Source organism: Siniperca chuatsi, linkage group LG14, assembly GCF_020085105.1.
Source record: "Siniperca chuatsi isolate FFG_IHB_CAS linkage group LG14, ASM2008510v1, whole genome shotgun sequence".
Lineage (NCBI taxonomy): Eukaryota > Metazoa > Chordata > Actinopteri > Centrarchiformes > Sinipercidae > Siniperca > Siniperca chuatsi.
The window spans coordinates 6363779-6386084 of record NC_058055.1 but is presented as its reverse complement, the minus strand read 5'-3'; the positions used below and the strand labels follow the sequence as shown (position 1 = coordinate 6386084).

The 22306-nt window shown below is 41.0% G+C and overlaps 1 protein-coding gene across 3 annotated transcripts in view; it reads right to left on the bottom strand.

Moving 5' to 3' along the window:
- Positions 1-4707: 4707 nt before the first annotated feature.
- atp2a3 (ATPase sarcoplasmic/endoplasmic reticulum Ca2+ transporting 3) overlaps positions 4708-22306 on the bottom strand; it is a 45074-nt gene continuing 27475 nt past the window's right edge. For 2 of the 3 annotated variants that reach the window (XM_044222247.1, XM_044222249.1), the window contains 13 exons: positions 19353-19441; positions 18195-18297; positions 17113-17244; positions 15230-15346; positions 14900-15118; positions 13408-13743; positions 12261-12481; positions 11950-12152; positions 10848-10933; positions 10342-10475; positions 9367-9484; positions 8689-8806; positions 4708-8357 (listed from right to left, as the gene is read on the bottom strand). In XM_044222247.1, coding sequence (XP_044078182.1) covers positions 8314-8357; positions 8689-8806; positions 9367-9484; positions 10342-10475; positions 10848-10933; positions 11950-12152; positions 12261-12481; positions 13408-13743; positions 14900-15118; positions 15230-15346; positions 17113-17244; positions 18195-18297; positions 19353-19441 — 1920 coding nt within the window. In that variant the 3' untranslated portion in view covers positions 4708-8313. Of the gene's footprint in view, positions 8358-8473; positions 8508-8688; positions 8807-9366; positions 9485-10341; positions 10476-10847; positions 10934-11949; positions 12153-12260; positions 12482-13407; positions 13744-14899; positions 15119-15229; positions 15347-17112; positions 17245-18194; positions 18298-19352; positions 19442-22306 lie in introns of all 3 variants that reach the window. The other variant, XM_044222248.1, reaches the window with a different exon arrangement.

Here is a 22306-nt window from a genome sequence, read left to right as displayed (position 1 = left end):
CTTTTATTATTACATGAAATGAAACCATGGGTCCTAAGATCCGCCCTGTTCCGACCGCATGACCACTATCGTCCATTATTCAAGGCACTATTATATAGCCCAGTACACTTTCACAACTTCTGATTTATGTTTTATAATACGGCATTACACGGGCAGGGAATCAGATTATACGTTTTTCAACCACAGGTGCCACATGTGGAATTTTCTGTACTGCTCCTCCACTAAAGATGGGATTTAATAAGCAGTGAATTTATGGAGCAAAAGTACAGCTAGCGCCTCTACTGGCCATATTCCCATTTCATTTCCCAATTGACAAAATTCATATGAACGTCTCAGTAATTAGTGAAGATAAGCAGAGCGGTCATTCCTGACTGCAGAGGGTAACAATCTAATTACTGACTGCACTGTAAGCTACTGAACATGTTGTAGGCAATAGATTCATCAGCTATGGCCATCAAATTCAATTTAATTCCTTGTAGATACTTGAACGTTTTTTTCCCCAAGGGATGTTTGCTGAGCAGTGGACCTATACCTCGCATTCAGAGTTCCATACATCTACACTTCAGAGCTGCCTGGTGAATTATAGAATTATACTGTATTCTCCTACTGTTAGACAGTGAGCTGCTCCAGTGGAGCGATAGATAAGGGAGACTGGATTTAGAGGGAAATAAAAAAGCCATTCTGCTGCTGGCTAAGACATTCTTCTATGTGAAAGCATGATGCTCATTTTATGTGGTATGAGATATGAAGTATAAGCTTATAAGAGCTTCACCAGATATGTTTTAAGACGTAAAAAATACCCTGCTTGGATTAATAGTTTGTGTCTGATACAGTTTTTCCACAAAAATTACAATTACATTTACTCATTCTCCTTCTGGAGGTTTCAAGTTTCCACATCACACTTATGTTTACTTATGGTTATGTTAGTTGCATATTGGACCAGGACTGGCTTCCGGTTATTTCAAACTCTGCACACGCATCAGTCCGCACAGTGAAATGTCCAAGTGAAGAACAGTAACCTGAGTGGAAGGGGACTTTAAAGCTGTATTAGTCATTCAGGAACATCCTGAGTCAAGATATCCTACTGAATTTGAAATGTAAATTTTACTGCAGTCTCCTATTGCACAGAGTTCAGACAAATATTGATGAGTCCACAGTTCTGTTCAGTAACTGTAAAAATACTCAAAGGTATGTAAGTATAATGAAAATGTACTTTTAGCTCTTCCTATGTTTTGTATGCAAAATATTTTTAAATATATTTATTATTTGTAAAGTAACTAGTGACTGCTGTAGCTGTCAAATAAATGTAGTGCAGAAAAAAGTGCTATTTATTCCTCTGAAATGTAGTGGAGTGGAAGTATAAAGTAGCATGAAAAGAAAATACTCATACAAGAACCTTATTTTGTACTTGAGTAAATGTACTTAGTTACATTTCACCACCGGCTTTAATCTATAGTCATTGTAAACACTGCATGGTATATTAGAGTGATTATCAGCTGTAAAACTGCAGCAAGTGGTGGACCAAAGAGACAGTGGTTCTAGTGGGTGCTGCAGCCTTTGAGAGTACTATCTCTTTCCTGTCGCAGCCGTGGGGGAAGTTCATTGCAAGTTCATTTAGTTTCTTGGCAACAGCTTCACCCTCAGAGCACAACACTGGCTGACACCACGGGGTAAGGGGCTGAGTGTTCTCCCTCTCACCACAATCCCCCAAATTTAAAGTATTTTCCAGCCTTTTCTGTCTCAAGGCTGTTTTCTAGATGTGTGTCCTCACAGAGTCCACTGCAATGCGAGCAGTCTACTGCTTGTTCTCATATGAGTCATAGTGCAAATTTGCCGCCACACAGCCTTATATGTGCATAGTAAGGCCAGCCACATCAGACTAGTCTAATGCAGGCATGGTGCGTGACCCGATCATTATCATCTGTGACTCGTGCTCGTGTTACAACTTTCACATCTTGTGTGGGAGTCCATAATGAAACCACCAACATTTTTTTCACAGGTAAACAATTCATAATCAATAAGAGCAGTAGTCAGATTCAGAAAAGCAAAGAAATGTGTGAATCATCAGTGTGTGAGAGAGAAAGAAAAACAGAACAGTCATAAAATAATCCTCATTTACTTTCTTCTCTCTGCAGACTGTTTTATCATTCAGCTCAGTTTAACCTTTGTTTGTGCTTGTCATTTTAAAAGTAAGTCCTCAGGATCTTGTCATTTCACCTGCACAAAGTCCAGTATTTTTTCTTGTGTTTTATCTGTGTTTCACCAACATGTCTAATCAATGACAAAAAAAACCCCCTCATTGCCAAATAATCCTTATAACAGACACTTTTCATGCTTTGTGCTTTTGGAGCGCCGCTGTCTGATATGTTGCTGTGACTTTAGCAGAGCACAGAGGAAGTTTTGCTCTCTTATTACAGGCAGTGTTAATGCAATATAAAGAGACAGAGAATCCATTTCAATTAAAATGTAGACAAAAAGAACCTAACACCTTTGTGTGACCTTTCCATTAGTTCCTCATTGAGTCAAGTTTTCTCAGCTGATATCCAGCCTGTGTGTTTGTGTGTGTTTCACTGGGACAGAGCCCCTGCTGACTTTCCCTATCCTGCATCCCTCTGAGGCTCACGGTGGAAATAACGCACTGATACTAATGAGATCCTCTTCTGTTTTCCCTGCAGCCCGTGGGATCTCACCTTCACTCCAGGAAGTTCCCCCAGAGAGGGTGTGTGTCATTCTCACATGTGAGATCTGAGGAAGCATGACAAAGTACTTATGGCTGTGTGGTAATTGGTAGTCAGACAGGCAGGTGTACGTGCATGTCATTGTATTTAGGCAGCCAATTAAAACATCTAAAGGCTGAGTGAAGGAGAGTGGTGTTTAAGGGCGAATGGTAAGATTCATTTCCTCCACTTGAGCAGATCTGTGTGTGTTGTCATCTATCTGAGCTCAAGACAAAAGCAGTAAAGACTCCTTGGGTTGCTCTTCATTACACAACAAAACCAGTTCCCACCTCCTCTACTTGAGAAGGATGGGTACATATAACACATCCTTACATGACCAGTCACCTCATAGCTTTATACATACAGGCAAGGTGGTGTAACATCCCCCCCTGCTGGTTCAAAAGGTTCAATGCACAGATGGTGTTACAGTTTTTCGCCATTGATTTAATGCACTTCTGCCAACTTTGTTCTAACACCAGAAGTGCTGTGATGTAGTGACCACAACATAAAAAAGGCACTTTACTTAATTTTTAATGATTTATGGTTCTTTTTTTACACAGCTATCACATAGAAAGCATGGTTTTCAAAACATTTCACATTCCTCTTGAAATTGCCGGGAAACCAGTTGAACATGTGACAGAGTTTGGCACTATAGTCTCTGCAAACCTTAAAGAGGAAAGCAACGTTCATAAAATTGTAAAGTTGGCTCATCTGGGATAATATTGTCTGCGGAAGCTCAGGATATTTGGGGTTTTAAGGAAATCTGTGGTCCAGTTTTACACATCTGTTGTTGAAAGTGTGCTAACTTTCTCTATCACAGTTTGATTTGGTAGTCGGACTACTGCTGAAACAAATGCTTCATCTAAAATGACGGGCCACTCCCTACAGTCTCTCTCTTCAATGTGTAAAATTTGGCTTCCCCAAAAGGCTCTAAACATTGTTGAAGATGACTCTCAGATGATGAAGATGGCTCTGTCTGAGGAAATATCCTCTGGGAGGGAACAGACGACTTGTTTTAAAACAAGTCGTTCCACTGTTGAATGGAAAACCTGGCACTTTAAGGTGCAATTTGTTTTTACTTTACGACTGTCTTTGTAATTATCTGTGGTATTTTGCATATTTTAAGATGTTTAGGTTATTTGACTTCTGATTTGCACTTAAAGGTATATCATTTGTAGCTTAATCGTTTACATTTATGATACTTTGTGTATTTTAATATGTTCTAATGTATATGATGGTTTCATTATTATTATTATGATGTGTTGAATGTTGTCCTGTCTGTCCTGCGGCAGAACTCTTCTCTGATTGGTCCAGTCTGACAGTAGATTGGCTCTCAATCATGCAGATCACCACCACCTGTGTGAGGAATGTGTTTGTGGCTACATATCGCTTGTCGTGCTTTGTGATGGTTATTTGACAATGCCTGATGAAGATCTCTGTTAGATCCAAAAGTTAAACTAGCTGGGACCTGATTATCAGCACAGTGTGCAAATCTTTTGCCTTCAGTTTGCTTTTTGATCCAGCAGCTGTAGATGATTTTTGGACCTTTTGGACACCTTCTGGAGCATACACTTGCTGTTTTGCAAATGGAAACAGTTTTGGTGTCTGTGTCAACTATTCGCAACACTAGACCTTTTGTTTCTAACATTGCATCAAAATGATGGTAGAAAAAGATGTAACTTGCATAACACCCACTTTGACCAAGATCTTTCTACTGTTGCATTCACCCTGGGAAAAGGGTGGGATTAGGAAAAAAAAAACTTCCCTTGGAATGGAATTTTGTTTGGGGTTCCTTAAAGCATTGAAAAATGACATTATACACAACAGAAACAGATCTTTCCCGGGTATTCAGGATAATCTGAATAAACCTCCCTGTCAACAGTTTTCAGTGGGACTATTTCTTCTGTAGAAAGTAGTTCCAAAGAAAACTGTTCACACAGAGAAAAAAAAATAAATTGAAATGGTACATGAAAAAAACACAACCCCTGGATAAATAACAAGATAAATTATCTTTATTTCCACGTCTTTGTCATTTATAAAATTATGTGTCCACAATTAATATTAACAAGGCAATACAGAGAATCCTTTTAATTTCTCAGAGGTGGAACTGGGGCTCTAGAGACTGTTTACTTGTCTATACAGACAAAGAAAAAGGGAACTGTTGGTCAGATGTTATTAATATGAACCTGATCACTCCTTCACTGTTAGTAAAGGTCTTTTTTTATCTTTTTTTTTAAATTATTATTTTTTTTTTTTTACAGCTGGTAGAGGACTTTGAGTACCATGCTGGAAGCGTTGTCAGACCCAATAGGATTGTCACGGGTCTCTAGAGCCTGCATCCACACCAAGCCCTTCAATGTACAGTCATAAAACTTCATAACCCAGGATTCATCACTGCTTATCGCTCAGTGTAAACCAGACACAGTTCATTCACAAATTCTTGAACATTCTCACACTGGATAACTATCACTGAAATGATCAGCATCATCATCATTAATTAGCGTAAGCTTGATTCTTGTCTATCTTAAACATGATAACGACATATTCTTTTCCCTACAGTAAAAGACACAAAACCCCCGGCAACTGTAAAAACCAAACGGGAACAATGAAGAAACAACCTTTCTATTCTACAAAACAAAAAAAGGAGATCCTTAGATACCATGTGCTCAAAGAAAAAAAAAATGGCTTCTCGCAAGTCTGTTTCTTGTTGGTAAGTAGGTTTCATTGATGTAAGTTATCAAAAAATTAAATATTATATACTGTATAGGTTATTATTACAGTAACAAGGTTCCATGCGATCGTATTCTCATCTTCTGTACAGAGTTGAGGATTCAGTAGTAAATAACAAGGCTATACAGACCTATAGTGCCTGGTGGCCATAGTGCCAGCATGTTACAGAGCCATGGAGACCTGAGACAGGGACAGGAGGTCTGCTGGTCTGGACAGAGGTGCCACATTCTCATGATGGTGGAAAAAAAACTTAATTAAGGACTGAAGAAGTCACTGAACATAACTGCTGCTTTATGTCAATTATAATCAAAATCAAGCCATTATTTACTTGTGACAAAATCCAGCTTCTGGTATAAAATGATAAGGAATCAATCTTTTAAGTCTTTTTGTATCTGGTGATGTATTTTAATACTTTTCAGTGTACTTTCCCTCAATTTCCTTCATCAACTTCTACTTAAATGAGTGATTTCCTACTGTACATTTCCAAGAATGACCCCAGAGAGCATGTGGAGCTGGAAATATCTGGAGTCGATGATGTCATGCCATCTAAATTTGGCTAGTTATCCCCTGGAGTAAGAAAAAAACATCACTAGGCAACAAAATAGATGAATACAACTACATACAGTCCTGTAAGCAATAGCAGATTGGTCACTGATGTTGAAGTGTTTAAGGATGGATTTTCCTTTTGATTCTAAACCATGCTCTATGTCACACTGCAGAAATCAGTCCCGCTTGTTAAAATCAGGTCTGGAGGCAAGAAAAGGAAGGAAAAAGAAAGGAAAAAGATCTGCACAGTGTGTCAATAACACCCAGTTAATTTAGTACGCAGATCCTGTTCCCGTTTTTCATCCAGCACCTTTAAAAAGTGTTGTTGTTTTTTTTTTTGAATGTACACACTCTCCTCTGTCCTATGTGAAAGCAACAAGAGACCAAACACACCGCTGACCGGTCCTCAGAGCACCAGGACCCAACACAAAACCCAGAATTAAGACTTAAAAGACACAATCCAAACCCTGTGGGTTCATTCAGTCAACTACATTACTATCTAGTCATTATAAAACAATACCCAAGTGAGTTGCTAAAGCATTAGGAGAGCAAGAGGAGCTGAGGAAGCAGCGCACAAAGCACAGCAAAAAGGGTTTCCTATTAAACATGCCTTAGACCAAGTGGACTTTCAGAGTCTTTAAGACCTCAAGTGATCAGAATGAATATCACTGTTAGGGCACGTATGAGTGAGAGTGGTGGCGGTTGGTAAAAGGCTAATTAAAGGCTAGCAGAAACACATTCATTTTGACCACATATTCAATGTGGAGGTACAGTGGGCTGTATGAGGCATGGGTGTTAAATGTGCTTAATATATAAATGATTCACGAGCAAGTGAGACTGAGACAATCAAGAAGTTTAGTTGCCAATCCTTAACTTACTTTAACTACATCATCTGTGCGATTCAACGACTGAAAAGCCTATTGAGTCAACTTAGACAAATGAATTCAAGGAAGGCTGTATGCACGTGCACCTTAGCGCTGGTGCAGGGTTACAAATGAATAAATTAAAGGTAGATCAACAACATGATGCTCCAGGACAATTATTCTGCACAAAATGTCATGGAGCTTCATCCAGTTGTGCCGATCCCCTTTAAATATTTGACAACGAAAACTCCAATGGCAGCACAGAAGATGGACATTAAAGTGAGGCTTAACAGGACCAGCTGGGTGGACTGGCTGACAACTACTCTACTGATATGCTGGTTTGGTTGCTGTTTGACATTTTTATTTTTATTTTATTTTTTATTTTTACCAAGTCTGTGAGCTGACCTCAGCTCCTCGAATGAAGAGCCGAAGGAAGCGGCCAAGCAGCGTAAAGCTATTCACACCTTTAGGTGGATCGACATCTCCACACTCTTAACTCAAGAGCCTGATAACGTCACGACCCCGGGCCCACAGCTGCCTCCTCAACAGAGAGCGAGAAAGAGAGAGCAAGACAGGCAAAAGGAGAGTAATTCTGCATAAAACACGATCAACAGGAGTCAGACCTTGTATGTGGTGAGAGTAAAGACGAAGAGTGATGAAGGAGCAGCGCTGTGACAAACTGGCCAGAGATACAATTGTGTTGTGCTGTCGAGGCTGTGCTCCTGCAGAGCTGGCTGGAATTCAGTGCCAGTAGTGTGGGTAGCAGAAGCCTGGGCGGTACCTCCAGGTAATGTTTTTGTGGACACACACAGGTACGATGGCTCTCTACACTGGTCGTGCCGCCTCGAGAGCCGGCTGTTTTCACCTTCCACATTCTTGCTGATGCTCTTCCTTTGCCAGTGTGTACATCAGTCTCCTCTCCATGGCAGGCCTCTCAATCTCTCTTTCGGTCTCTGTGCTAATTTCAACCCCCTCCTCCCACCCAGTATTATCAACCTCCGTTCCCCTGTCCTCCCTCCCCTTCCCTCCCCAAAGTCCTGTTACTGCACCACTATGTTTGTACTGTACAGTCAAAAAAACAATGAGCAGAAATCATTAAAAAGCAGAGCCCCGGGCAGTTTTATCTCTTTTTTTTTTTTCCGGTTGTTTCTCGCTCTGGCAACTATAAAGACAGGCCTGCATCTGCCTGTTCACACACACATATACACACACACATTCACACACACACACACACAGTGCTCATTTACTCACACACTCGTACAAAGCTATGCTCGCAGGAACACGCATGCTCTCCTTCTTGCACACTCATTCTCATGCAAGCCCTGCTCATTTCTAGTGGTGGTTTGTTGGACATGCAGGAGTGGGGAATGAGGACAGGGGAGAGAAAAGGGTCCTAGCTCATAAAGGGAAGAGGGTAGGCGTGTGTCTAAGTGTGTGAGTGTGTTGAGGGAGAGGTCTTAGTTCAGCTGCCATCTCCTCCGATATTTCTTCTCCTCATCACCTGCCGGGGATAAAAAACACATCATTTAAAACACATAATAACTAGAGCAATCGGTCTAAAGCTGCGAGTTTCTACTGGAGAGAGAAGAACGCATGAAGAGGTTGGAAATAGAGTACCTTTTGACAGAAGGTGAGATAAAAAGAATTTAGGCTGAATTAGAAATGCAGGAGAGAAAAAAGAGCAGAAGAAACTTGTCAGCAAAATCTGATTTTCAACATCACAGGAGATTGATTTTAATAAACTTCACCAACTTTAACTATTTCAGACTATTTACACCACACTTTTTATGGGTTGGTTCATTGGAAAAGTGGACCAACAGGTATCAGCATACCTTCTAGATGGTTCCTGGACAGATATTTCAGTGCCTCATCCAGGAGGATGACCGGGATGGAAATCTTCAGGACCATGATCCACTGGCACCAGCGCAGAGGGGTCACCTGGAAGATCAACTGAAGGACAGAGGAAATCAAAAAGTCAGACACTCTTCTAATAATGGACAGAGCTACAGTAGAGGCTGCGCAATGAAGCCTTTTCTACGGTAGACCCTGACAGCTCACCACACTGCAACATTAAAAGGGACAGTTCACCCGAAATCAAAAACACATATTGTTCCTCTTACCTGTAGTGCTATTTATCCATCTAGATTGTTTTGGTGTGAGGTGCAGAGTTTTGGAGATATCTGCCTTTTTTGAATATAATGGGACTAGATGGCACTCGGCTTGTGGTGCTCAAAGCACCAAATAAATACATTTGAAAAACTCAACAGCAATGTCTCTTTCCAGAAATCATGACCCGGTTACTCAAGAAAATCCACAGATTTGTTGTGAGCAGTTTCATGTAGGAACTATTTGCTTTCTACCGATAGTTGCTACATGAAACCGCTCACAACAAGGTCTGTGTCATCCATGATGTGTACGAGTATAATCAGTATGCATTTTTCACAACTACCCATAGATCCAAAGTAGGCTCAATGACAGAGTCTACAAGTGTCCCATAGATGAGTACTCACCGGCAGAGGCTCAACATGGAGGATTAAGAAGTGGAGGGAGAGGGAGAGGATGATGGCTCCCAGCAGCCAGACATTGACCCAGGGAGGCATCCTGACCAGGGACTGGTTCTCAGACAAACTGGCGGGGAGAAGTTTTAATAGATCAAGACATGTTAGCAATTTAGCTGCTCAGCTTGACATTAGGGACTTACATGGAAGTTATTATCATGTTGCAAAGATCAAACGAGAGTATGTGGGAAGCTCACAGACTTTAAGATTTCATTAGTTTCCTGTAAGAAACTACATTACAATTAAAATTGAATTGAAAATTACAATTGAAATAAACTGACATTTAATTAGAATGTCTTTGCAATTCATCAAATGTAATATTAAATGCATCATAACAACAAGTCTCCCCCCCCCTTATATGGGTGATAGCAATCATGTAAACAAGCGTCCCCCTCTGTCAGTTTTACTGACTGTCTTGGCTTGGGATAACATTTTCATCAGTCAGGCGGCTCTTTATTTTAACCTTCCCTTTCTCAGATTCTTTCCTAAATGAGACATTAGCATTTGTTGCTATAGGGAGCTACTGACAGACTTGCTCCATGAGCAATCCTGGCAAAAACATGGGGAGTTTTCCCTTCATACCACTGTTCCTTTTATTTTCTGCCTCCCCAAATAAGCATTATTCCATTTCTTAAGATGTGCGGCTAAGTTTGATTCCTTTGCCACAGTCACCAAATGCCGAATCTAAAATATATGGCCATTATAAACAGCAACATTAAGTCCTTCAGCGGTCAGAAGAGTTAATGTTTGTGATGGATGTGTTTTTCTGGCATGGAAACCATGCTGTTATCCATCACACGGCTGTGTAATTCTTTCTCAAAGGGAGTGCTGTCTTGTTGGATGACAGTGTCTTCTTTTTAATAAATATCTGACAGCCGTGACATTTAAGGAGTGTTTACCCTGACTTCACAACAGAGGATGACTGACCTGTTGAGTGCGTTGAACATTTCGATAGTGACCAGCACAGACAGGGCCATGGTTGTGGGGTAGCGGGATTCAAACACCTCACAGTTTATGCCCTGGAACATGGGGTTCTCCTCAGTACACTGCATGAAGTGTCTCTGCAGAGAGAGAGACAGACAGGAGTTAGTGTGTGTATGTGTACGTGTGTCTGCGCTTGCATGCGTGTCATCAGGCTGTCACCAGGACCTCTGCGACCTGGTTTGATGGAGCTCAGATCTGATGGGGGAACAGCTGCTGAACCTTGGCTTCATTCCCATCCTGTATGCAATCGAACCACATAGGACTTACTTCCCTTCCTTTTTCTGTACACTGCTGGGATCACCAAACATTACTGTGTCCAACAGCGGCAGATGTAAAGAAGGCTGAGAGGGGGTACATATCAGAACACAACAGAAACCCCCCAGTATTCTGAGGATGGGACTGTGTGTGTAAAGAAGACAGACTTAGCAGAGCAATGTTTTGCAACTCACCAGCTGATAGAAAGACACTTGTGGGCCTTCTTCATCAAACAAGTACCACCATGTGGCAGCACCCACTGTTCCAAGACCCACATATCCTACAGGAAAAGCAGTCAGAGACATATATTCACACCAGATGCCGTCTGATGACATTTGTCACAGACAGCTGTCAGGGAAAAAGAAAAGTCAAAGCTTGCTATAACTATATACATAGATGATGTTTATACCCAGGAGGGAAATTGGTTTCTATACTATAGAGACTATAGATGGATTTCCAAATGATGTCATTGTGCTCATGCAATGGGGAGATTAACATGAGAAATTATTTTTGTGCTGCATGAATCACTAAAGTAATGGGTGGAAAATATTCAAGATCCCAAACAGGAAACCTCCCTGTTAGCTCAGAATGCATAGTTGGATATTTAAATGTAGCGATCTGGCCAGAGCCCTGGATTTTAACAAGGTTGTCAATGGTTTTGCACCAGTTTTAAGGTAAGACAACTCAGATTATTATTGCCTGTTTATGTCTGTTTAGTGGAAAACTTTATTAGGCTCTGTGATCAATGCTTTGGTGATCAGTTTGACATGCGTTTAGAGTTTCAGTGTGGGACTTGGAGGCAGACTGATGGCTTTGGATGGAAAAAGTTGTTATGCTTATAATATTTTAGAGAAAAAGAAAATCACAAACAGGTGTGCAGAGTCTCTTTTCATGATCCTGTGTTGACACAGTTTGAGTTCAAAATTGATAATACATCTGGAGTCCTGACATCTGGATTTTGATGTTGATATATTTGGGACATCTGTGCTCTTAACTTATGCAGGCAAATAGCAGGAATTTCATATATGCTAACGTTTTTTTTTGGTATGCTAACATACGCTTTTAACCTGGGGTTGTTTATTCACTTCTAAAAAGTAATTTTACTGGTTTCCAACATGTTTCTTTATTTTTAAATATTGAAAATGTCCATATATAAGCTACCATGACATTGTAGCAACTGTTCTTCAACCCTCTTACTGTGCACGCCTTCTCAGTTGTAAACTAGGAACCCGTCTACATTCTGATGTAATTGCACATTGATTCACAGAAGTGTGTTCAGGTCAGAGCTTATACTACCTCCAATGGCGAGATATCTAAAGAAGAGCCAGCCAGAGATGAGAGGCTCCTTGGGGTTGCGGGGAGGTTTGTCCATGATGTCCAGGTCTGGGGGGTTAAAGCCCAGGGCGGTGGCAGGCAGGCCATCGGTCACCAGATTAACCCACAGCAGCTGGACTGGAATCAAAGCCTCAGGGAGACCCAGGATGGCGGTCAGGAAGATGCTGGAGACGGACAGTGAGAAGACACACAAACATTAGCTGAGGACGTCAGATTGAAGGTGAAGATAGTCCCACATGGTGGCTGTATCTGAGCATGTTTCCGTTCCTCACCAGACTACTTCTCCCACGTTAGAGGAGATGAGGTATCTGATGAACTGCTTCATGTTGTTGTAGATGGCTCTGCCCTCCTCCACGGCAGCCACTATGGTGGAGAAGTTATCATCGGACAGCACCATCTCAGATGCTGACTTGGCCACTGCTGTGCCGGAGCCCATGGCGATGCCAATCTCTGCTTTCTTCAGGGCCGGGGCATCGTTCACACCATCTCCTGTCTGTGACGGGGAAAGATTACTTGTGTCATTAATGCATCAGAAAACCTGATTCACAGGATGGTATTTGAATTCCTGATTATGTGAACAATCCCAAAACATTAATTATATGTATATATAAATAAAAAGACCCCTCATTTCAAAAAGATTTTTTTTCTGAGGCTGCAACATTAATTGTAAACAGAGGCGGACTTTAAAGGACACTGCAACAGTATTAAGAACTAGTTTCAAGTAACAGAGGAATATTTGGAGCAGAAAGCTGAATAAACCTCTTGTTACTACTCTTGCCTCAACTTGTTCATTCTTAAAATACTGAGCCCACATTACATTTTTAGAGAAAATTATTCTTTAAACAGAGATTGGTCTAACGTACTAATAATGACTGAAAATGAACCTCTATCTCATTATCGTTTCAGATCCAGACAGGATTAAGCTAAACCTGAGCAAGTGCGATATATTAATCTGTCACGGCCTAAAGCGGCTTTAGACTGCAGTGAATGGTGGAGTTAGTCTGACAGGGAAATGGTGATATTGTTGTCTCCCTCCCTCCCATCTTCCCCTCGGATCAACCCCTCTTCTGAGACGTGTGTCAGATAGGAAGCAGCAGAGCGGGCCAGGGATGACAGCTTTTGATAGCAGTGTCTGAGAGAGCAGCCTCAGAGAGACCTGAAACATGTCACGCCTCACTGGCCTCTTCTCATGCATTCTCCACAAGTCATTCACATAACGCGCAGTTGAAGGATGGAGAAAAAGCATTTTTTTTGCCTTGCAACAGTCATAAAGAAATATATGACAAAGGAAAAATACAAAAAGTGTAAAAGTTGAAGGGGATGGGTGGGTGCCAGTGTAGGGCAGGAAGAAGAAGTAGTAGTAGAGATTTACACTAGTAAGAATTAATTAGAGCAAGTTGCATCATCCCTTCTCCTCACCATGGCAGTAATCTCATCGAATGATTGCAAATATCCGACGATCTTAGACTTGTGGGCTGGCTCGACGCGGGCAAAGCATCGCGCCCGTTTCACGGCTTCTCTCTGGGCCTCCTGCGGGAGATCATCGAACTCACGGCCTGTGTAGGCCTTTCCCGTCACGTCCTCATCCTCGCCGAAGATGCCAATTCGTCTGCAGATGGCCACAGCTGTGCCTTTGTTGTCTCCTGTGATCATGATAACACGTATACCTGCCTCGTTGCACAGTTTCACTGAACCGATCACCTCCTTCCTGGGTGGGTCGAGCATGCCCACACAGCCAACAAACGTGAGACCCAACTGAATGGAAACAGAAAAAAAAAAAAGAGAGAGGATTATGTTGCAAAACAAAACAAAATCTCCCTTCAGTTTGATAGAAATGGAAGTCACCTCTTTTTATTTGTACTGCTGTTGAAAACATCAAATAGATTACTTTCTACACAACAAAGGAATTGTTTCAGGGAAGATGAACCCAGTGTAAAAGCTTTATGCTTCAAGTGGATAAAGATTTAATCACTACTGTGGTTCAAACAAAGGACAGACAACAGCAAAGATGACATTAAAGGAATAGTTCAACATTTTGGGAGATACACTTATTTGCTTTCTTTCTGAGAGTTAGATGAGAAGATCACTACAACTCTCATATCTGTCTGTTAAATATGACGCTACAGCCAGGAGACAGTTAGCGTAAAGACTGGAAACAGCAAGCCTGGCTCTGTCCAAAGTAAAAAGAAAATCTGCCTACCAGCACCTCTGAAGCTCACTAATTAACACGTTATAGAGAGCCGAAGTGAAACCGTAACTTCTCGGTTCTGTTCCAGAAGTAAGAAAACCTCATTCAAAAATCACATTGACATTTGTAATTTGCAAATAACGAAAAATACTATATATATATATACATACACATATACACTATACTTAAATTTATTTTATTTTTATTTTTTTAAATCGATCTAATATAATTGTTTAGTCAATATTTATGTTTTAGCGGCTTTTAAGGAACACCATTTTCCATTAGTCCTAGACCATTGGGGGTTAATGTTATGGCTTGACAAATGTCGTCCATGGGCGAGTGTCTTATATGGACCGTAAACCCCAGAAACACACTTTCACAGAAAAAACGATGAAAGAAATGCTGAATGAGAGGTTGCATTGAGTAACAGAAGCTAGTGGAACAGAAGCTAGCCCGAACGTGACATCGTGACTTCGGCTCTCTATTGCTCACTTGTTTAATTTTTACAAAAAAATAAAATGTCAAAGGGACAACTTGCAGTTTTCAGCACATATATATATTATATGTATAATATATTACATATTTCCCAAAATGTCAAACAATTTCTTTAAATTCTGAAAATGGGAGTGCTTATTTAAAAAAGAAAGACTTTAATGTGAGCCTATTTGAACAACATAGATTCCTAAGCTAAACTTCTGATGTTACCACGGCCCTCTACTGTACCTCATACTCCACAAACTTGCTGGAATTCTCCAAGTCCATGTTCTCTTTGCGTGGCGGGGTGTCATGAGTGGCCAGTGCCAGGCAGCGCAGGGTGTCCCTGCCTGTCCCCCACTCCCTGATCTTAGACATCAGCTGGTCACGCAGGGCTGGTGTCAGTGTCACCTTCCCTGTTCCCACCCGCAGGTACTGACACCGCTCAATCACACTCTCTGGAGCGCCCTGTGAGGAGGAATTTAATTGAGAGAAGAACATCAATCAACAATGACAACAAATGGAAGTGATGTAAAGTACATATATCTGTGTATTTGTGATTGTATTATTCATTGATGCCTTAATGAACATCTTGCTCTGGGAGCCCGGCTTGACGGGGGTGCAGTAGACAGACATGGACTTGCGGTCACGAGAGAACTCCAGAGTGAACTCCTTCTTCATCAACTGCCTGATCACCTGATGGATGAAAAAGAGGGAGAAAAAAGTAGAAATAAGAAGAAGAAGAAGAAAGTGACAGCTACTTGAGCTAAGTAGCTGGACAGCAGTCAGGCTGGCAGCTGGTGGGTGACTGAGAGGTTTGGCTGAGCTTCTGACAGCTGAAGGATGACACTTTAGACCAAGCACTCAACCACCTTGTCTGGATGCCCGGCTGCTGCCTCATACGTCTGTGTACAACAGCACATGATGATAATATAGACCTGGCTGAGCACAGTTAGCAACAACAACTGGAAGAACAATAGCAAAATGCTAAAGAGAAGGCAGACCAAAATACTGAAGGTTTACTGTAGGAACACAAAATTCAGCCTAAATACATCCCTATTCCTTACATAATGTATCATCTGCATTTAGTGTCATGTCTTGTTCTACCAGTAGGTGTCCCTCGATCTCATAGTCTGTGTTGATAACACTGATCATGCTCTCTGTCCAGCCAGACGGCTGTGATGTACACACACCCTGACAGGGGACTTCAAACATCTGACGGATGTCCTGAAATCTGTCAATGTGACAAACCTTTCCTCTCTATCAAACAGGGAGAGCAATGGGAGTTTGTCTCAGCATGGCATGCTGGAAAATCATCCTCCTCCTCTTTCTTCTGTTTTCTTGCTGTGTACGCCCAGCAGAGATTTGGAAAAGTTAAGGTCATCTCATCTAAAATTAGCTGAGAGGCTTGTTATTGTTAAGCATTGATCCATTAAGCAGGTGTACTGGGCCTTTTCAGAGGTTTGCATTAAAACCAGAAAACATTCAATAAGAGTTCTGCTTCTCTACCCCTCTGACTTCTGTCACTACAAGGCTCATCTCACCTGAGACTCCAAAGCGTTTGTTACTGACAAGCTTTGTTCTTCCTGGAAGTGAGACCAACAGGGATTTTAATGACCTTTATCCTACAGTGGAGTGAAAAGGCTCCGAGCCAGAGGTGACTGGCTTCAACACAGTGGATGACAGGCCCCTCGGCACTGGAACACCAACATCAGCTTAGTGATCCATTGGTCGTTCAGACACTAAGACATACTCTCATGCACAGTTCACCTGACATCTTCTTACAGGAGATCAAGCACTTAATTTGTGATAAGCTGCAGCTAGCTTTGTGCAAAACTGACCTAAACTCAAAGTAATGCAGCAGGCGGGCTTGCTGTCTCTTCAGCTGTTTTGTACAGCTTTTGTTAAATTACATTTTAAATATTCTTGTGGGTGATGTTTTTAACTCCTAACTAAACAATCACAGGTTCACACCCTGAAGTCAAACATATGTCTCTATCAACAACCTGGTGCTTCATTAAATAGTTCAAGACAGTTTAAGAGTAAGACACTGAACCCTGACCTGTTGACTGTTGTAAGTCACAGATTCAGCATTGCACTCCTATAACATTGTCAGACTCACAATGGACAGTTTTTTAAAAAAGGATCAGAATAAATTCAGCTTTTTTATTGCACGTATTCTTCTTCCTTGTCAAAACCTGGCAGCTATATTACCCACAATGCAACTCGACCGCCCACCGTTGGGTCAGAGATTCGGGTGTGGTATGCTAGCTGACTTCTTTCTCCACACCCCCAGATCCCCCCCCCCCATTTTCAAACTTGTAGTCTCAATTTATCTCCTTAAGGAGACACAAAAGATTTTTGTTCTTTACAACAATTGATGTGTAAAGTCGGTGGAGTTCCCCGTTAATACAGACAAACATCACACTGCAGGGTCACACACATCTCCACAGGTAGCTCACCGAGTTGCAGGACCCGGCACGCTCCACCTTGCTGAGTCCAGACAGGTCCGTCTTAAAGACGTTCATCTTCTCCACCAAGGTTGTGAGAGCCGTCTCTGTGGCTTCACCAACCTTCTCATAAACCCCTTTGGCCTACGAGAGAACAGAAATACATCAAAACATTCTTCTGAACTGTTTCTTGGATTTAGAAAGTATTTTATAGATGCCGGGGGATACAGTAAGCATTTGAAGAGTGATTGAGTCATTTGATTCAGACGCCTTTATAATGACACATTTTAGATCAAATGTGAGGAGAAACAGCCTTACACCCATACACTGTCTCCATTGTTAAATGTGAACGACCCTCTTCAAAATGACACAAGAATGACTCCACAGCAAATCAGTAGGTCATTCACCTCTGCCTCCGCAAACGTTGAGTCATACATGCAAAGTGTTTTTAAGTGTGAGCCCTTGCCAGCTGAGATGTGGAGTATGTGAGATGAAGCAGTAATGGCGTACCACACATCATTTGTTTGTGTGACTGGGCATAGACAGCAATAAAACACCTAGCTCCCCCCTGGTTTAGCACACTTTGATCTCACATTCAGTCTCTTTATTCAAAAACGTGCAAAATTGGTGGCAAAACGACCATTTACAAGAACAGAAACAGTTAGTCTGGGAGGATACATGGGAGTTGAGAGGCGCCTTATCCCTGGCCTCTCTCCTCAGCATGGTTACCATGATACCACGGTGATGACAAAGAGGTGAGAAAAGCAATCCAAACCAGAGAAAAAGATCATACATCAGAGTAAAATTAGCTCAGCTGAAGAAGAGAAGGCTTTCTGAAGCGTGTGTGTGTTCCAGTTCTACCTTTTATGGAGTCACTGCAGTGTGTATATACATACTGTAAATGCATGAGGGGATTTACAAAGAAACCTAACCTACACAATGCTGTATGTGTTACAGATGGGTTTATTTTGCATAGAAATGATGGTTCTTAAAAATGATGTCAAATATAGAAGAGGAAACAAATTCTCTACAATTATCTGTATGTGTGTGTGTGTGTGTGTGTGTGTGTGTGTGTGTGTGTCTGTGTTAATGACCTCATTATAGTCCAATGAAGAGTCATTGCACATAGAGCACACAGTGGCCAACTCCAAAAGTCCATCATAGTCTCCACACTGAACGGGCCTGTCTCCTTTCAGTCTGGAAGGAAAATACACGCACACGCGCACACACACACACACACACACACACACACACACACACAGAAATGTCACTTCCATCAGCAAAACACAAGGGAAAAACACTTCACAGTTCACTACACCTCAGACACAGTAACCTCATCAATATGTATGAGTGGGGAAGACATTCAGTTGTTTAGCATTCCAAAGTTGACTGAAGAAACAGTGGTTGTACAGTAGTAAACAGTGTATATGTGTGTGTGTGTGTGTGTGTGTGTGTGGGCGCGTGTGCGTGTGTGTGTTCCCGACAAGCAGCGCTGATTGCATGACAACCATGGATCCCTTCCCAGTAGAGACTGCAACCGTTGCTAGCGAAGCTCCCACACAATAACCCACACTCTGCTGTTATGAAATCGACAGGTTCGTGCAGTCAGAGTGCTGTACTCACCAAACAGCAAAATAAACAACATGAATACACAATGAACTGTAGAATCCTTCTCCTACCTAATGACTAGCCACCTACCTATATTCCTCCGCAAACACATATTTGCTAAAACATTCTGATATGGCACTTTGTTCAGTTTATCTGCCCAAGTTCATGCTATTATAACCAAGAGGGTGTGTAATGCAATAGGAATACAATGCGGCTTAGGCTTGAAGGTGTTATGGTTTTACATGATTGTTACTATGAGTGTATTTTTCTTGCATAGACAACAATAAGCAACAGAAGCTTCCAGGATTACTATTTCCCTGGTTGTCGCAGAAATGACCAAGCAACACATAAAGTCCAGCTAGAAACAATTTTTGGGAATCATTAGCCGTGATATAACAAATCAAGGACCACAGACCACATCACAGATTGCTTGACTACATCTATTTATATTATATCTAGTTTTGAAAATTTTTAATTTCATCAAAGCCAGGATGAGGGAAAGAGGAACAAGTTCTTTCTTGAGTTCCGCATAAAATGCTTTGGTAAAATTTGCAAGGACTACAGACATTTTTCACATAATGAGGTATTAGTGTGGACAGACTTTCCCCAATAAAAGTAATACATCTTTAAAATGTGACACTCACATTTGTCCCTCAGGGGCATATGTAGAACCAGTTATAGAGAACTCATGAAGGGTGCAGCTTGAATCTTCCACCTTGTCTGCAACGAACATCTGAAGAGGAGAAAAGGCAAACACAAACAAAGGCAGTATAGTAAGCTAATTGGTCAAGTAAGTAGATAGTCACACTAATGACCACAGTAAATATTTATAATAAGTAAACTTTTCCTTTATTCTCTACCCTGTAGTGGATTCACAATTAAAGCATGTTGCTTGGGCAAACATTGTTCAGATCCAAGTATATTCTCTCTAAGTTGTCATCATTAAGTCCAACTCTTCCATTATACATGCAAACATATCTGTAATTTACATGGTCAAAAATTATAGATTGGGTCTTTACATGTGGGAAAATGTTTATAAAATGATGCACAGGATATCTGGAATATTTACATTTTGTGTAATGGTACACCATGGCATTTTGAGTTAGAGTACATCGTAGCTTCAGTTAAGTGTCAGAACAAACATATACATGATATTTATATGATATGGTCATACTGTGTGGAAAAAATATTTTGTCTACATAAACTGCCTCTTAAAAGTGACTTAAAACGAGACTATGTGACTTTTGCACGGCAGTCACTGTGGCCACAAGGAACAATTATGGAATAATATTATATGCTAAAACATTAGCAAAAGCAGAGTCATAATGTCAGTGTAGGTACTCAATATCTACAGCAATATCTATCTAAAGTTTGCTAATGTTAGCTAACATTAAGCTTCTCATAGAAGAACAGTAAGGCTGTAACAGAAAAACCCCTGAGTGTAAGGAACTGAGCAAGCGTTTTATTACTTATCAATTCAACTTTTCATTTGTAAAAGTTACATAGCCCTACGTTAAGGGGTTAAGCTGAAAAACATGATTTAAGAGGTTAATCATCCAATGTTTCATTTTGGGAAAACAGCTCTGAGGTGTGGGCATGTCCTTCAGTTGCCCATAGAGGTAATATAACACCTTTGTCACAGTATGCCAACATGGAAATGTAGTGGTGATGTACATCCTGAGCAATCAAATTGCCAGAAGTGATTTGCTGCCATGGCGGTATCTTCCAATTCACACACAGCCTTATGGTGTCAAAACACACTTCAGATAAACAATGACGGCTGTATCTTGTGTAAATACTAAGAAGCAGGATGCACAAAAGACCAATTATTCTTGCCTTACTTCTTGACTCCAAGTAAATAAAAGATTGTAAAGCCATTTGAAAACCAAATAGTGGCTGTAAACAGGAAGTACTCTGCAGTCTGGAAAAAGGGTCACTGGAGAGGTGGAGTTCAAACTGCGACCAAGAGTTAAGAAAAGGCTTTTCCACCCACTGACAACCAGTTTGTACAGCAGTTGCTGTATTGATGCCTCTTTCCCTGATTCTTTAGTGTTTCCAAACATGCAGGCAACATGGGATTTGCACTGCTCACATGTCTTGATGTAAAGCTTCATCAGTCACTCACACTGCCATACACGCTCCAGTCAACTGCTGGAAAACAAAGCATAAGTCAGAGAAAGTAGGAGAAAGAGCTGGAGTCCCAGAGCTGTCCAAGGATTTGCTTTGTTGGCTGCTTTGTTGGCAAATCTTTTTTCCTGTAATCCCCCCAGGAAGGGCGGTTCATGATGCACTGGTAATACTAATATATCGATAAAAACAAGGAGCGAGTGTTGTGGCTGGTGGTTTATAAGACTGAGATACAACACCATTCACAGTCCAAGGCCTCTCTGTGCATCTAAATTCCTTATCTGAATGGCATAAACACATTTACAGTATGCTCAAAGACTGGCCTTGACCCCTATTTCTTTATTAATATTCAGCTTTTTTAATAACTTGACACTTAAGTTCAGCAAATACACACACATACACAGAGTGAAAACACCCCCACAACCTAGCTTAACTCCATTAAATCTGACTGATTGAAGAATTAATGAAGCAGCAATTTGGTTGAACTTGTCTTCTGTCAGTAAGTGTGTGTGTGTGTGTGTGTGTGTGTGTGTGTGTATGTGTGTCGATGACTTACCAGCACCCACCCATTTAAAAAGGAACACAAAATCAATGGCACACTTCAGATGAGAGGTAGCTGTTGTCCCTCTAGCACATTAGCCTTAAAAGGTACGTTTTACCCTTTCAATGGGAGTAATTATTCTTTAACAACTCTCTGCTGCATCAGGGTCACTACATTTAGTCTGATGATGTAGTCTTGTCTGGACACGATGAAAGTCAGTTATAAATAACTGGCATACTGAATCATGATTATAGCCTCCGTGAGATTATAGCTTTTGTGAGAACATGTAATTGTAATTTTTGTCATCAACAGTGTTGACATTTTCCTTCTTTTACTCCAATAAACAGTGGCACTATTGAGAGGGAGATTTGAAGTTGTAGCTTAATGAGTTTCATTCAGCTGTACATGTGTCAATTTCTGTGACATGTGGTTTTGAATCCAAAAAATACAGGCTTGAGATAAAATTGTGGGTATAAAAAGGTCATTATTTACTTACACCATATCAGAGGCAATTTAAAGTTATAATCCTTAAAGTGGCAATCTCAAAGATTTTCATTTAAATAAATGTCTGTTCACTAGTCGCTATCTTTCGCCAAATGAGTTAACACAATGGTTTGATGGATTGAGCCAATGGCCCACTGACAAAAACATATGAAAGCCCTTCCATTTGCAGTGTTACGAACTGGGTGTCTGTGGCGACATTCCCGGGAAAAATGCTGTATTAAGTTACTGCGAATGCAAACCGAACATTTCCTACTGACGCAGTTTCACATTAAAAGCATTTAACTGGCAAAACACAACTTGACTTTTATTATGAAGTAGTCAAAGGAAATGCAATGCGTTTTCAGTGAGCTTGACACTGACTGCTATCGTTCATCAAAAAACAAGGCAACGGTCATTTTCAGCAGAGTTTGACAGCACGTCGGTTTG